This window comes from Macrobrachium nipponense, chromosome 32 (genome assembly GCF_015104395.2).
Source record: "Macrobrachium nipponense isolate FS-2020 chromosome 32, ASM1510439v2, whole genome shotgun sequence".
Classification (NCBI taxonomy): domain Eukaryota; kingdom Metazoa; phylum Arthropoda; class Malacostraca; order Decapoda; family Palaemonidae; genus Macrobrachium; species Macrobrachium nipponense.
In genome coordinates this window covers 31183336-31196611 of record NC_061094.1, presented here as the reverse complement: position 1 = coordinate 31196611, position 13276 = coordinate 31183336, and the positions used below count along the sequence as shown (strand labels likewise).

Here is a 13276-nt window from a genome sequence, read left to right as displayed (position 1 = left end):
GAAGGCAGATGAGAAGAGATCTTGAAAGATGGGAGGTATGAGGAGGGAAGTTATATTTACATGATGTGGGTTTGTATGTTAGGAAAAATAAAAATTTCTGTTGAATTTGTCATTTATTCCGACACTGATACACAACATGTGATAGGAGACTCACAGAGAGGTGGGAGGAAGATCTCTCCCAAAAACAAAAATGGAATTGACAGAAAACCACAAGACCCCAATCATAAGTTAAAAGAACAATACTCTTTAAAGTAATGTGATGAAGCTATGGAAGCTATATGTTCTAACGGAGCCATATAGCCCTATCTTATGCGCATCACATGCCACACCCAGGTGGTGTTATGAAGAAGAACCACTCAATGTATATATATATATATATCTATATATCTATATATATATATATATATATAATATATAGTATATATATATTATATATATATATATATATATATATAATACTATTATGCCAAGAGTTATGTTTATTTCCACATTTACAGCTTTACTGAGAATTTTGGTAATATTGTGATATTTAAGTAAAAAAGAAACAGAAACATTTAAATTTTACGTACTAAAAAGGTAGCTAATCATAAATAAAATTCTCAGTTTATTAGTACAAAATGGTGATACTATTTTAACACTTCATAACTGTCAGCACTAGTGATAATTTATGGGTGACACCCATTCCATGGCGATACCCTACCGACCCCATGGCCTGTTTATGACCCCACATAATGAGCATTCCGACCCAACTTGGGGTCCCAACCACTAATTTGGGAACCACTGCTATAGAAGACTGATAATTCCGAATATTGAAACTAAGATTCAGATAGTTCCTCTTTGATACCAGATTAAGAGAAATGTCCTCCAATCGCAATTTCTGTATAGAGGTGATGATATAGTTTCTTTACCAAAATCTATGAAAATTGTGCACAGTTCTCAGATTTTAAGGCTAGAATATTTGAAACAAGGCTTATCGATACAGCCTCTAAAAACCCATTCTCCCTAAGCAATAGTACTCCTTTCTCTCATAGAATGTAATCATGTACGTTTTGTCTAACCAAAAGCTCAGCTTTTGGGAAATTTTTTTTAAAAATCCATATACTATCATGTTACATAATCCAACTAACAAACAGGCTATCAAACCAAACTAAAAAAAAATATTTTGCTTGGCAAAAATAAATGTTCTTTGAAACAAATCTACTAGAGAAAAGCAGGTTGCTTGGTTGAGATTAAGCTGGCCTTATGCCAGCATGGGTTCTTGCTCATAGAGCAGCCTGTAGAGATAAGCAAGATATAATTTTGTGCATTACATATTTACATTCAATTACAACTCCATGCTTCAAATACGTACATCCTGAAAGAGAAGACAGACTAGTTCATCTTGTCTTCGACCCCACTTATTTTATTTCCTCAAAGCACTAACTATCCATGGAATGCATACACAATATTAATAGTTCCCTGCCCTTCCTAGACTTTTTCAGATGCAATCTTCCTATACGTATTTTAACTGCCTTGATGTCATGATGTTAAGTATCTTTGGTGTACTTTTCTTTTTTGGTTATTTAAGGGTACTGTTTTGTTTATGCTAAACAAATTAATAAGAAGTTTCATGAGGAGGATGAGCTTTTGTCAGAAAGAGGGTTTTTATCTGGTTCTGTTATTTTGACCTTCCTGTGGTATGAATTTAGGAACTTGAGTAAGGTGAGGATCTTTGGCAGATAAAGGGTCTCTCTCTGCTTTTATTTTCCTAAACAGTCACGTATGTTCACAAAAGTTTTTAAAATATAGATATGTAACTCTTCTCTTTTGTAGATACACTTAGCATCCAATACAGTAATGACCCATAAATACTGCTTGTATACAATAAGTCTAAATGCAAGAGTATTACATTAACATACACAATTAAAGAAAGTTTTTTTTATCTTTGCTTATATGTATGCTTACAAGTACATTTTTCTTCTTCCCTGCAACAAGTGTTCATATCTAGGTTTTCATAGGCATATCCCCAGCATTACAAACATTACTCTTACTTTCATTTGATATAATCCATTTTCTAGCTGTGTTTGGCTGTCCAAAGTTCAGAGGTCCATACTAGCTTCTTATACCCTTATGTATTTCACCCTAATTACAAGTCGTATTTGGGTTAGTCCTGTACTAGCATGAGCTGGATAAATCTAAATAATCTTCACTTGATTCACAGCCATAGTTGTTCATAGGCGAACAAACCTTCAGTCTTAACAATAGGATAATTTCTAGCGCCTAGCTAGATCCAGTTGAAACACAGATGAAAGCAAGGAATCTTGTGATATCTGGCAACGCATGCGTATGTCGGGTGAAGAGTGGTCAAAGACCTCGCACCTACGCCAACGCATCAGTCTTTTTCTTAACCGCCTGGGCGAGAGTTGTGGTTCACCTCTCTCAGCCTTTACCCAGTTCATTGCCCATTTTGCTTGTTTAGTGTGTGTATGTGTGCGAGTGTGTTTGGCTGATATTATGGCTTCTTCTGCTCCTTCTTGGCCTCGTCAACGTGTGTGCCCCGGAATTCCAGGTTTTCTGTGTTCTCGTTTTTAGGCTTCGGGTGCGATCCCCCACATCACGTGTAGTAGGTGCCGCTCTGATGTTTGTATAATAACAAATCCTTGCACGGAATGCCGTGCATGGCCTAAAGAGCAGTGGAAGTAGTTTTATAGCAAGAGAGAGCATCGGAGGATTTCTAGTCTTCCTTCATGGGAAGTTTTTACTTCTCTTCCCTATGCTTCGTCTCCAGCGGTGCTCGCACCCCATAGTAGTGTTGTGCCTTTGTCTCGTTCCTTTTTTTCCATCGATTCGTCATCGGAAGTATCGGGAGGTCCTCAGGCTAATTTTTTTAATGTCGCCCTATCTTCTTTGGGTGTTAATTTGATTCCCGGGAAGGGGGAGGCTTTTTCATCATTCTCATTTACTCCAGAGTCGGAGGTGTCCAAGATGCTCGCTAACCCTCTCCTCTTGCTGGCCAGGCCCTTCCCCCTTCCTGGCCTCGTCTTCGTGGGTAGCCGAGGTCAGCCAACTTGTATTGCTCCACCAGTGACTGTTGCCGCTTCTTCGAGTCAGAGGGAAGCTGTGGTGTCAACCCCGTTAATGATGTCACGGGGTCAGTCATTTTGTATTCCTCCGCCAGTGGCATCTGCTTCCCTTTCGGACCAAGGGGAAGCCGTGACGTCATCACCACTTGTGACGTCACTTCCATCGTTGACATCACTCCCAGACGTCTCCTCTGCACTGCCTCTCCCTTCCATGTCATCGGAGCCTTCTCTTGCTGATCCATCTGAGGCTTTATGCCAGGCGGTTCCTAAGAGGTTGGACTGTTTTGGATGATGAGTTGGCTGCTATGTCGGCTGGGAGGACTGGAAGGAAACATTTTGCATCGTCCCCGCCTCCTGCGAAGAGATCGCGTAAGGAACAAGTGCTGTCTTCCTCTCCTTCTTCCCCCTCTATGCCACGTCGGCGTATCAAGAAGGCTATGGACTTTGCTCTTTCTTAGCCTACGAGGGAGGAACAATGCGGCCGTGTTCTCGAGAGTGTTGGTGTTTCGGAGAGTGTTTGTGTATCTTCCCTTGTGCAATCTGCAGTGGCTGCTTCGTCTTCTGCATCGAATCGTGAGCATGTTGCAACCTCCCCTGTCCGTGCACATGATGCGAGCCCTCCCACTTCTTCTCCAGGGACTATTCGTCAGCATAAGGATCTCAAGGCGCCTGTCAAGAGGTCGAAGGTTGTGAGCGTGGAGTTGGTGCAGCAGGAGTGTTTGCCTGCCCCTCTCCCTGGTGCTTCCAGGAGTTCGACTCTGGGGGATTCTCCTTCGATCTCGAGTGTTTGGGATTCCTCTTCAACTCACGTTCGTACGTCTGCCATGCCCATGACCATTCGTGGACATGTTAAAGAATCATCTGTTGGAAGAGTGCATAGCGATGTTCCTAGTATTGTAGTTGGTTCGTCACGGGAGTCGGCACGTGGACCCAGCCCAGACAGGTTAGTTGGTGTTTCAGGGCTGTTTGGCTGCTGATCCTTCCATTAATTTTAATGAGGAAGGTGCCTTAGAGGAGCCTACACACCCTTCTTGTCGTCGGTCTCCGTTGCAGGAGTAGGAAGAGGGAGACACGCAAGAGTTTTTGTCTTCCTTTTCAGAAGTTGTCGATCTCATTCGTGGGTTCAACAATTTGGAAAGCAGGACTCAAGCTCGGTCGTCTTACACTCCTTCCTGCTTTGAAGCCTTGCTGGGAGCTACACAGGATCCCAAATCATCTTTTCAGCTTCCCTTGTTGGGGCACGTCCAGTCAGTCTTGCATAAGGTTAACGCCTCTGTTTCAGACGACCGAGCTTGAGTCCTACTTTCCAAATTGTTGAACCCTCCTCGGAGACGTCCGGCTCCTCCTCCTCCCCCTGTCCAGCAGCAGTCAAGAAGATCGTCGCCTGGTAGGCCGTCGAGGAGTTCGTCTCAGCCTAGATCAGAGGACCAACATCCCTTTCGCTCTTGTTCCTTTAAGCCAAGAAGAGGCCCAAGGGGCAGAGGTAAAGGGGGCCGTCGGTAGGTTAGGCGCTTCTCCCGCTACTGCGCCATGGGGGGGGGGGGGGGGTGCCTGGCAGGCCATTGGGCCAAGTGGCAGAGTTATGGAGCTGAGAAGTGGGTGGTAGATGTCCTTCAGGTGGGGTACCTACTGCCATTCGACTTCTCTCCTCCTCTGTCGGACAAGCCGCAGCTCAGGAAGGCATATCCTCCAGATTCTCTGAAGTTCTTGGCTCTTCGGGAGGAAGTGCAGAAGATGCTGGACAAGGATGCGATAGAGGAAGTGGTGTGTCCATCTCCAGGGTTTTACAGTCACATCATTCTTGGTGCCCAAAGCATCGGGAGGTTGGAGACCTGTGATTGACTTATCCACCTTGAATCACTTCAACAGGAAGACACGGTTCAAGCTGGAGACCCCGTGTTCAGTGTTGGCAGCTGTGAGGGAAGGTGACTTCATGCTGTCAATAGACTTAAGGGACGCATACTTCCAGATCCCTAATCATCCGACGTCCAGGAAGTTCCTTGGCTTCTCTCTCTTGAGTTCAAAGTCTTATGCTTCGGGCTGACAAAAGCCCCTCAAGTGTTCACAAGGGTCTTCTTTCTCGTGTCAAGTTGGGCCCATGCTCAGGGGATCCGTTTGCTGAGGTACCTTGACGATTTGTTGGTCTTGGCAGTTTCCTGGGAAAAGCTGCTGCAGAACAGGGATCGTCTACTTCGGTTCTGTCTGGAACTGGGCATCTTAGTCAACCAGGAAAAGTCAAACCTTGTACCCAGTCAAAGGATTCTCTACCTGGGCACGGTCATCGATACGACAGTTGCAAGAGTTTTGCCGTCGGATCAGAGATTGGAGAAGTTGCAAGTGGTGGCGCGCGACTTCCTGTCGGAACCACATCAGTCAGCTCATCAGTGGCAGGTTCTTCTAGGAGTTTTATCTTCCCTGGAGAAACTGGTCCTTCATGGGTGACTTCATCTTTGGTCTCTGCAATGGAGACTGGGGGAATTCTGGTCTCCGGCAGGAGACTCACCCCTGTTAACGGTTCCTCTGTCTCTGGAAGTGAGACAAGCTTCATTTGGTTGGATGACCGAAATCTTTCAAAGGGTGTGCCTCTGCATTCTCTTCCACCGGACTTCTTTCTGTTCTCAGACGCCTCCCTTGCAGGTTGGGGGGCTCATTTAGGCGGCCTCATTGCATCAGGCGTTTGGAGTTTGGAGGACAAACAGCAACATATCAATGTCTTGGAGTTGAAGACAGCCTTTCGGGGTCTGAAGGAGTTTCGGGAGAAGGTAGAGGGTCATTCTGTCATCCTTGTGTCGGACAACACCACGGTAGTCGCCTATGTGAACAAGCAGGGAGGCCTGGTTTCTCGTCAACTTCACGTCTTGACCATCAAGGTTCTTTAGTGGGTGGTCAGCAATTCGGTAGAGCACTCAGCCAGGTATATCCCAGGCAAACGGAATGTGGTCGCTGACAAACTCAGTCGTCGGGATCAGATCCTAGGCACAGAGTAGTCCCTTCATCAAGTGGTAGCAGACAAACTCTTCCAGGTTTGGGGGAGACTAATGTTGGACCTTTTTGTGACTCGGTTCAACAGGAAGCTGGAGATATTTTGTTCAGTGGTTCCAGATCCTTTAGCGTTAGCATAGGACACATTCCAACATCTCGGTGACAACCTGGAGGTTTATGCCTTCCCTCCGTTTTGTTTGATCCATCAAGTTCTGAACAGGCTGATGAGTTCACAGGGTCTCAGGATGACTTTGGTAGCTCCTCTGTGGCCTCAGGTGGAATGGTTTCCAGATCTGCTGCCTTTGTTGTCAGAAGTTCCGAGGGAAATTCCCCCTTGGCGGCATCTCCTGTGTCAGCCGCATGCGGAAAGGTTCCACCAGTCAGTAGAATCCCTGTCTCTTCACAGTTGAAGGCTATCAAGTGTCTCCTCCGAGCGAGAGACTTTTCTCAAGAGAACAGCAGGGCATATGTCCAGCAGTCTCAGAGAGTCGACCTCCATGGTTTATCAAGGCAAATGGGCGATCTACTGTGATTGGTGTCCTAAACGGGGTTTTTCTCCACTCGCAACCTCTATCCAGTGAATAGCAGACTTTTTAACCTTACTCAGAGACAAGAAACGTTTGTCCATTTCTGCCATTAGAGGCTACAAGGCGGCCCTGAGTTTGGTGTTACGCCATAAAGGTATCGACATCTCCTCGTCCTGGGAACTTTCCTTGCTAGTTAAGGGGTTTGAGCAATCAAGTTCTCCTAGGGAGCTCAAGCTTCTGACGTGGGATGTTTCCTTGGTTCTCAAGAGCTTCACTAAGGGTCCATATGAGCCTTTGCGGCTCATCTGACAGGAACTCGACGCTCAAGACAGTTTTGCTTCTGGCCTTGGTATCTTTAAAGAGGGTAGGAGAGCTCCACGGTCTGAGCTATGATGTGAAGCACACCAGGGGTTGGGGGTCAGTGTCCTTTGAATTTTTCCCGGAATTTGTGGCCAAGACTCAAAATCCCTGTGCATGATGACAGGTTCACTTCATTTTCCATTCTATCATTGAATGATTTTGTGGGTGGTGATGCTCAAGAGCTTTTGTTGTGCCCTGTCCGGGCCCTGCGTTGCTATCTTAAAAGGACTCGGCACCTTAGACCAGGCTGCCACAGACTTTGTTAGCACAGGACATACTAAGAAAGAGGTGTCTAAGAATACTATCTCTTTTTGGATACAGTAAGCCATTAGACATTCATACTTGGCTCTTGATGATTCCGCCACCACATCTGTGCAGGCTAGAGCGCATGACGTTAGGGGTATTGGTCCCTCTCTGGCTTTCAAAAATAACTTGGCTGTGCATAGAGTGCTGAGCCCTGGTACTTGGTTACGCCAGTCCACGTTCACCTCTTTCTATCTTAAGGATGTTGCCCACAGATCTACGAACACGTTTTCCCTGGGTCCTGTGGTTGCTGCCCAACAGGTTGTGTAACTCATAGTTGTCCTTAACAGGGCACTTTTGTATCTTACCTAAGATGATTGTGTGGATGAGAGAAAGAGTGAGTTGGCTGGTCTCCTTCTTTCTCTTGTACCTTTCCGTCTTCCTTTGGGCGGGTTAAGGAATAGACACGTCATTCGCTGGACTGGTCTGATACAGGTGAATAAGGTAGTCATACTGATTGTGTGGTCGCTTAATATACAGATATCAAACCCTCTATTTGGTAGCATATGCTCCACTCCTTGTCAAGGAGGAGTTGGGAGTGGTAACAAAACCTGATGTATTGGTTTGCTATTGAACAGTCAAAGTTTCTCTTTGGTTCCCATTACAATGGTTCTCCCATATATCATTGTACGTCACTTAGGTTCTGAGTGGTTAGATATCAATTTATCTAGCTTCTCAACGGGCTTCAGTCCCTCTCCAGAAGTCATTTCTTCAGGAGCTGGACTGGTGGTAGTCCACCAGCCGGTTTAGGATGTCTTGTACCTCCCTCCAAGTATGAGTCTATCCTATTGTTAAGACTGAAGGTTTGTTCACGTATGAATAAATGACAAATTTTCTAAGACAATTTGTATTTTTCATAGCTACAAACCTGAGATCTTAACATTATACTGCCCACCTCTAGCTACCCCTCTGTTTGTTAAGACATCCCGGTTGGGAAAGACTGACGCGGTGGCGTCGGGGTGTGGTATTTGATGACCACTCTTCACCCGATATACGCACACATTGCCAGATATCACAAGATTCCTTGCTTTCATCTGCATTTTAACCGGATCTAGCTAGGCGCTAGAAATGATCCTATTGTTAAGACCTCAGGTTTGTAGCTATGAAAAATACAAATTGTCTTAGAAAATTTGTCATTTTCTTGGGTTTTTTGGATTTCTGTAAAGATCATTTGCATAAATCTGCCAACAGGCCTTGAATTGTGGCTGGTATTAAAATTTGCCAAGACTACTCTCCCTTTAGTGTTAATTACTGTTGTTGTGCCAAGTTGTCATACATACAAAACATGCATTAACTTTTTACTTTAGCCTAGAAAGCAAAAAAAGACCAATATGTACTGTAAATATTAAGTTAGGAACATTATTTTATCTTCCAAGTCTTACAGTCTGAGAAGAAAAGGGATTTAAGATTTAAACACAAAAATAAGAACTTTCATAAAATTACTAGATCTTAGCTATTGGACACTGGAATTTCAGAGATTTTCATTCTACAGAAGCCCATCATAATAGAAAAGAGAATACAGTGCACTACTTAAAAAATAAAGACCCTTAAAAAATAAGAAAAAGTGGACTCCCAATATACGCGAGGGGTATGTTCCTTAAAGTTATGTGTACAGACAGAAAATCCTGATGAATTAATATTATAAACTAAGTTGCCTACACCAATGAATCTGATACCTAAATTCTTTCTCATAAATCAAGTTCAAAGACTTCATTTAGAAAGGCAAAAATTTTTGCATGACAAGGGCGAAGTCAGAGAACTCCAAGTGAGTAGAAAAGGAAAAGACAGCCAAGCAGCTGGATTGTAAGGGATGCGGCAAAGAGGCTTTGGTACTGCATGAAGTGTACATTACAAGTCACAAAGCAGGAATTAACCACTTGTGAGGGCACTACTAGGACATTCAACCCTCAATACAGTAGTACAGATTTACAAACTTCAAACACAGTCATTCTTTTGAGTGTTTTGTTCATTTTGGGAAAATACTGCATGTTCATAATTCCTAGCTATGTTAACTGCTATATATTAGTCAAGGAAACAAGCCCTTTGAAAATACTAGTACATGAAAATTTTGGTTGCAGATGAGAAAATTTAAGTATAGGTTTCTTTAATACAGAACTAAAAGATAGGCTGGTGCAAAAGACATACCTGTGAAAAACATGTCCGTTATTGTTCATAGCTGATGCTCTTTAAACATATAAATACAACACTACAAAGATTGAATTTGAATTCACCTTTGTCTTGATTAGTATTTTGAAACATTATGATATACATAACAACCAAATTAGGTGAAAGTAATCCTAAAATTCAAACAAACGTTTAACAACCTATTTCATTTCTGGACAAGGAGAATCATGCTTTGAGAGAGCATAAAATCAGGAGAATGAAATTATATAATATACACCGGGACAACATCTGGTTAATGGACAAGAACTTGTACATACATTGACACAGTATATAAATAACCTTCACATTTAACTGTTCTAAACACAACTAAATATCTTTAGTTACAACTATACGTATATAGTATATCTTTGAAAACCTAACATTCAATATCACACATCAGCAATATCTATCGTTATTTGGAAGCCCAGTACTACCACAGACAACTATTCAATTCAAATACTGTAATTTTTTAAACTTTACCTCAAAAAGTGGAGTGATTTCAAAAGAAACTGATAAGAAATTTTCAATATTAAATGTGGATGAATGGTAAAGCCTTTGAAATAAAAATTTTATAGCATATTTGAAAGAAAATCAGGTACTGCCTCATATATCAACATACAAACATGCATACATCATAAGTCTAAAAAAAGCAGCATATAATATCAAATTCTTTTTAGGGAACTTTATTTTTAAACTAGAGCTACTGAACTAAAAGCAAGTATGTATCCTTAGCCCCTTAGCCATTATCTCAACTTACCTTTGGGTCATTCTTGCATATTTCACCACTGCAGTTTTCTGTATTTTCCATCACCTTACCTTCACCACTGCTTTTTCCATTAGTCTTTAATACTGCACTTAGAGAATTTGCACTGGGATTTTCAACACTTTCTTTGTTCTCCAACCTTCCGTTCTCTTGATTGTCCTGACTTTTTCCATTAGTAGCTGAGTCGTTTGTATACCTATCCTGTTTTTCAGGAACATTCTCCTTAGGCTTCTCTTTTGTACTTTCCTGATTATTATCACAGCTAGAAATGGCTAAGTTAGCACTGATTGCAGCATTCTTCTTTGGATCCTTAAGAGTTGTGCATGCTGCATAGGTTACTTCATCTAGGCTGGCTAACTGAGGTAAGACCTGAGAAATGAGATTATGTGAGAAATTTTATATTTTCTACAAACAACCTTATGCTTCAGCCAGAGAAGCCCCTGGTTGCAAACAAGTGGCTGCTGCCCGTTTTCTGGTGAAAACTGATAAAAAATTAAATTTTTATCTATACATTCTTTAGCATCTCTAAGACAGCTCCTGCAAAAATTTGGTGTGTTATGCAACTAATGTGTGCTCTTTTACTGCCAAACATGATTACTGTACGTACTTAAAAAGCAGCAGAAAGTATCAAGCTTGAAAAACAAATACTACAATTCTCATTCAGTTATTTTCAAATCATCTTTCATGTGGATTTGCAATGACTAAGATATAAACTATTGTCATATATTACCACAAATTACTTTGTAAAACATATATACTTCTTTCACCAAAACCCCATTACACTAATCACAATTAGCAAGATCACAGGCACTCTATTTTTTTATGGCTGGATATGTTACATGGCAAGTGCATTTGCATTTTATGAATACAATATATTATCTATAAAGTACCATTAAAATTGACTGTCACCTTTTCCCCTTCTGATACAAGATAGGCAAACCTAAAGTTGGGCACAACAGCCTTGAAACCTTTAATTTACTATCTCCCTGCCTCACTCTCTAGTTGTTAAAAGTTAGTTGATCTTGTTCATCTTTTAACTACACTCTTCTTACATCTATCTCTTTCACCTGATACTAAAAGCAATGAAAAAATTGTATGTATGTTGTGTGTTGTGTGTGTATATATATATATATTATATATATATATATATTATATATATTTCTATATAGATACATATATACATATATAATCTATATATATATTATTTAATCATATATATATATCTATATATACTATACATATATATTTACATATATATATATATATATATATTAATATATCTATATATATATATATTTATATGATATATATATATAACATATATATATTTTCTTAATATACATATATTAAAAGAAATAATTTATAATAATTTATCTATATATATATATTTATATAATATTAAAAAACATATATTAATGACATATACATATATTACATATATATATATATATAATAATATATATATATATATATATATATATATATACAACTACACTATATATACAGTGGTCCCCCCGTATTTGCGGGGGATAAGTACCAGACCCCCTGTGAATAGTTAGAACCTGCGAATAGTTGGAACCCACAAATAGTTGGAAACAGCCTATTTTGTTAGTTAAAACTCAAGAAATACTCACTAAAAATGTTTATACTTGGTTTTTAAATAGTTTTATAAAAAAAAAGTGGATTTTATGATATTGATAAAAAAACCAGGAATTTGTGGATATTTTTCATAGAAAAATACTGCGAATATGCAAATTTTCCGCGAATAATACGGGGAAACGTTCCTGAGAGAAATCCGCGAATGTGTGAATCCGCGAATCCGGAGAACGCGAATACAGGGGGTCCACTGTATACATATACTTACATGTATATGTGTTATATGTATAATATATATATATATATATAAGATTATATATATATATATATATATATTATATATATGATATATTATTATATATATATATATGAGAGAGAGAGAGAGAGAGAGAGAGAATAGAGAGAGCGAGAGAGAGTATGAGAGAGAGAGAGAGAGAGAGAGAGAGAGTATTTACTTATTTTAGGTTTAGAAGAAAGTCTGATTTCCAAACATGAAATTTAATGCAAACGTCTTTGCATGGCAAAATACAGAGCCATGGCTGAGAGTGTCATGTTCCAATCTATAAAAGTAAATGCCCAAAAACTGTCAAAGTTCAAACAAAATATTCTTTCTATCTGCTTACCTCTTCTGTGGCATCCTCAGTCATTTCATTTACACCATCTACCATTTCAAGTTTTGCCATTAGCTCAGACAATTTATTTGCTTTCCTTAATTCATTGGCTTCAATGATCCGGCACAAATGTTCTGTAAGTAATTCTTTTTTCTCTAGCTTATTAAACAACTGCAATTTGGCATCAATAAATTCCTTCTCTGCTTTGTCATAACGCTTCCTGAAAAGTATGATGAGAATAAGAAATACTTTGCCATTACTACTATGGTTTTTATGCAGGATTTCTTGAGAAATAAAGAAGTAACTGTTCTATAACTAAAATATCTGAAGCACTAAATGAACTGTGCAGACAAATCACCATATTGACAGTGTAGAAGATCTGACTGAATCTGGCATATTAGCCCAAAAATAAATTATTAACTTTTCAATAAACGTGAAAATCAAGAGTCAATGATGCCAAAGGAAAGCACTGCATTCAGTGTATCTTATAAACACTATTGAATATGTGAAACATAAATTTCTTTAAATAGTTTCTGTTCATATGCGGAACAAACCTTCAGTTTTAACAAAAGGATAAATTTTCTGGCACCAGCTGGAAACAAGTTAAAAACAATAAAAAAAATTGTATATGCAAGGAATCTGTGGCATCTGGCATCTAAAGCAAAGATGAGTTGGAAGCTGGTCAGGGACCACTCTTGAACCCTGTGACATATTTAGTCTTTTCTTCAACCGCGTTGGAGAGTGGATGTTCACTTTTGCTCTCCTCCTCCCAAGTCAGTTTTTTTGCTTTCCTACTTTCTTGTGTTTTTGGGTGTCTATGCGTGTTTTGTGGTTCATTATGGATTCCTCCATCTGATCTAAGAAGTTGTGTGAGCATCAATGAATGTATCCCGGCCTTCCAGGGTTCCT

General features: G+C 40.2%; 1 protein-coding gene across 1 annotated transcript in view; it reads right to left on the bottom strand.

Annotated features, from left to right (window-relative positions):
- Nucleotides 1-453: 453 nt before the first annotated feature.
- LOC135207400 (RAB6-interacting golgin-like) overlaps nucleotides 454-13276 on the bottom strand; it is a 93186-nt gene continuing 80363 nt past the window's right edge. Inside the window, exons 5-6 of the mRNA XM_064239128.1 lie at nucleotides 12380-12587; nucleotides 454-10529 (exon numbers count right to left, since the gene is read on the bottom strand). Of these exons, the coding sequence (XP_064095198.1) occupies nucleotides 10146-10529; nucleotides 12380-12587 (592 nt within the window). The 3' untranslated portion in view covers nucleotides 454-10145. The remainder of the gene's footprint in view (nucleotides 10530-12379; nucleotides 12588-13276) is intronic.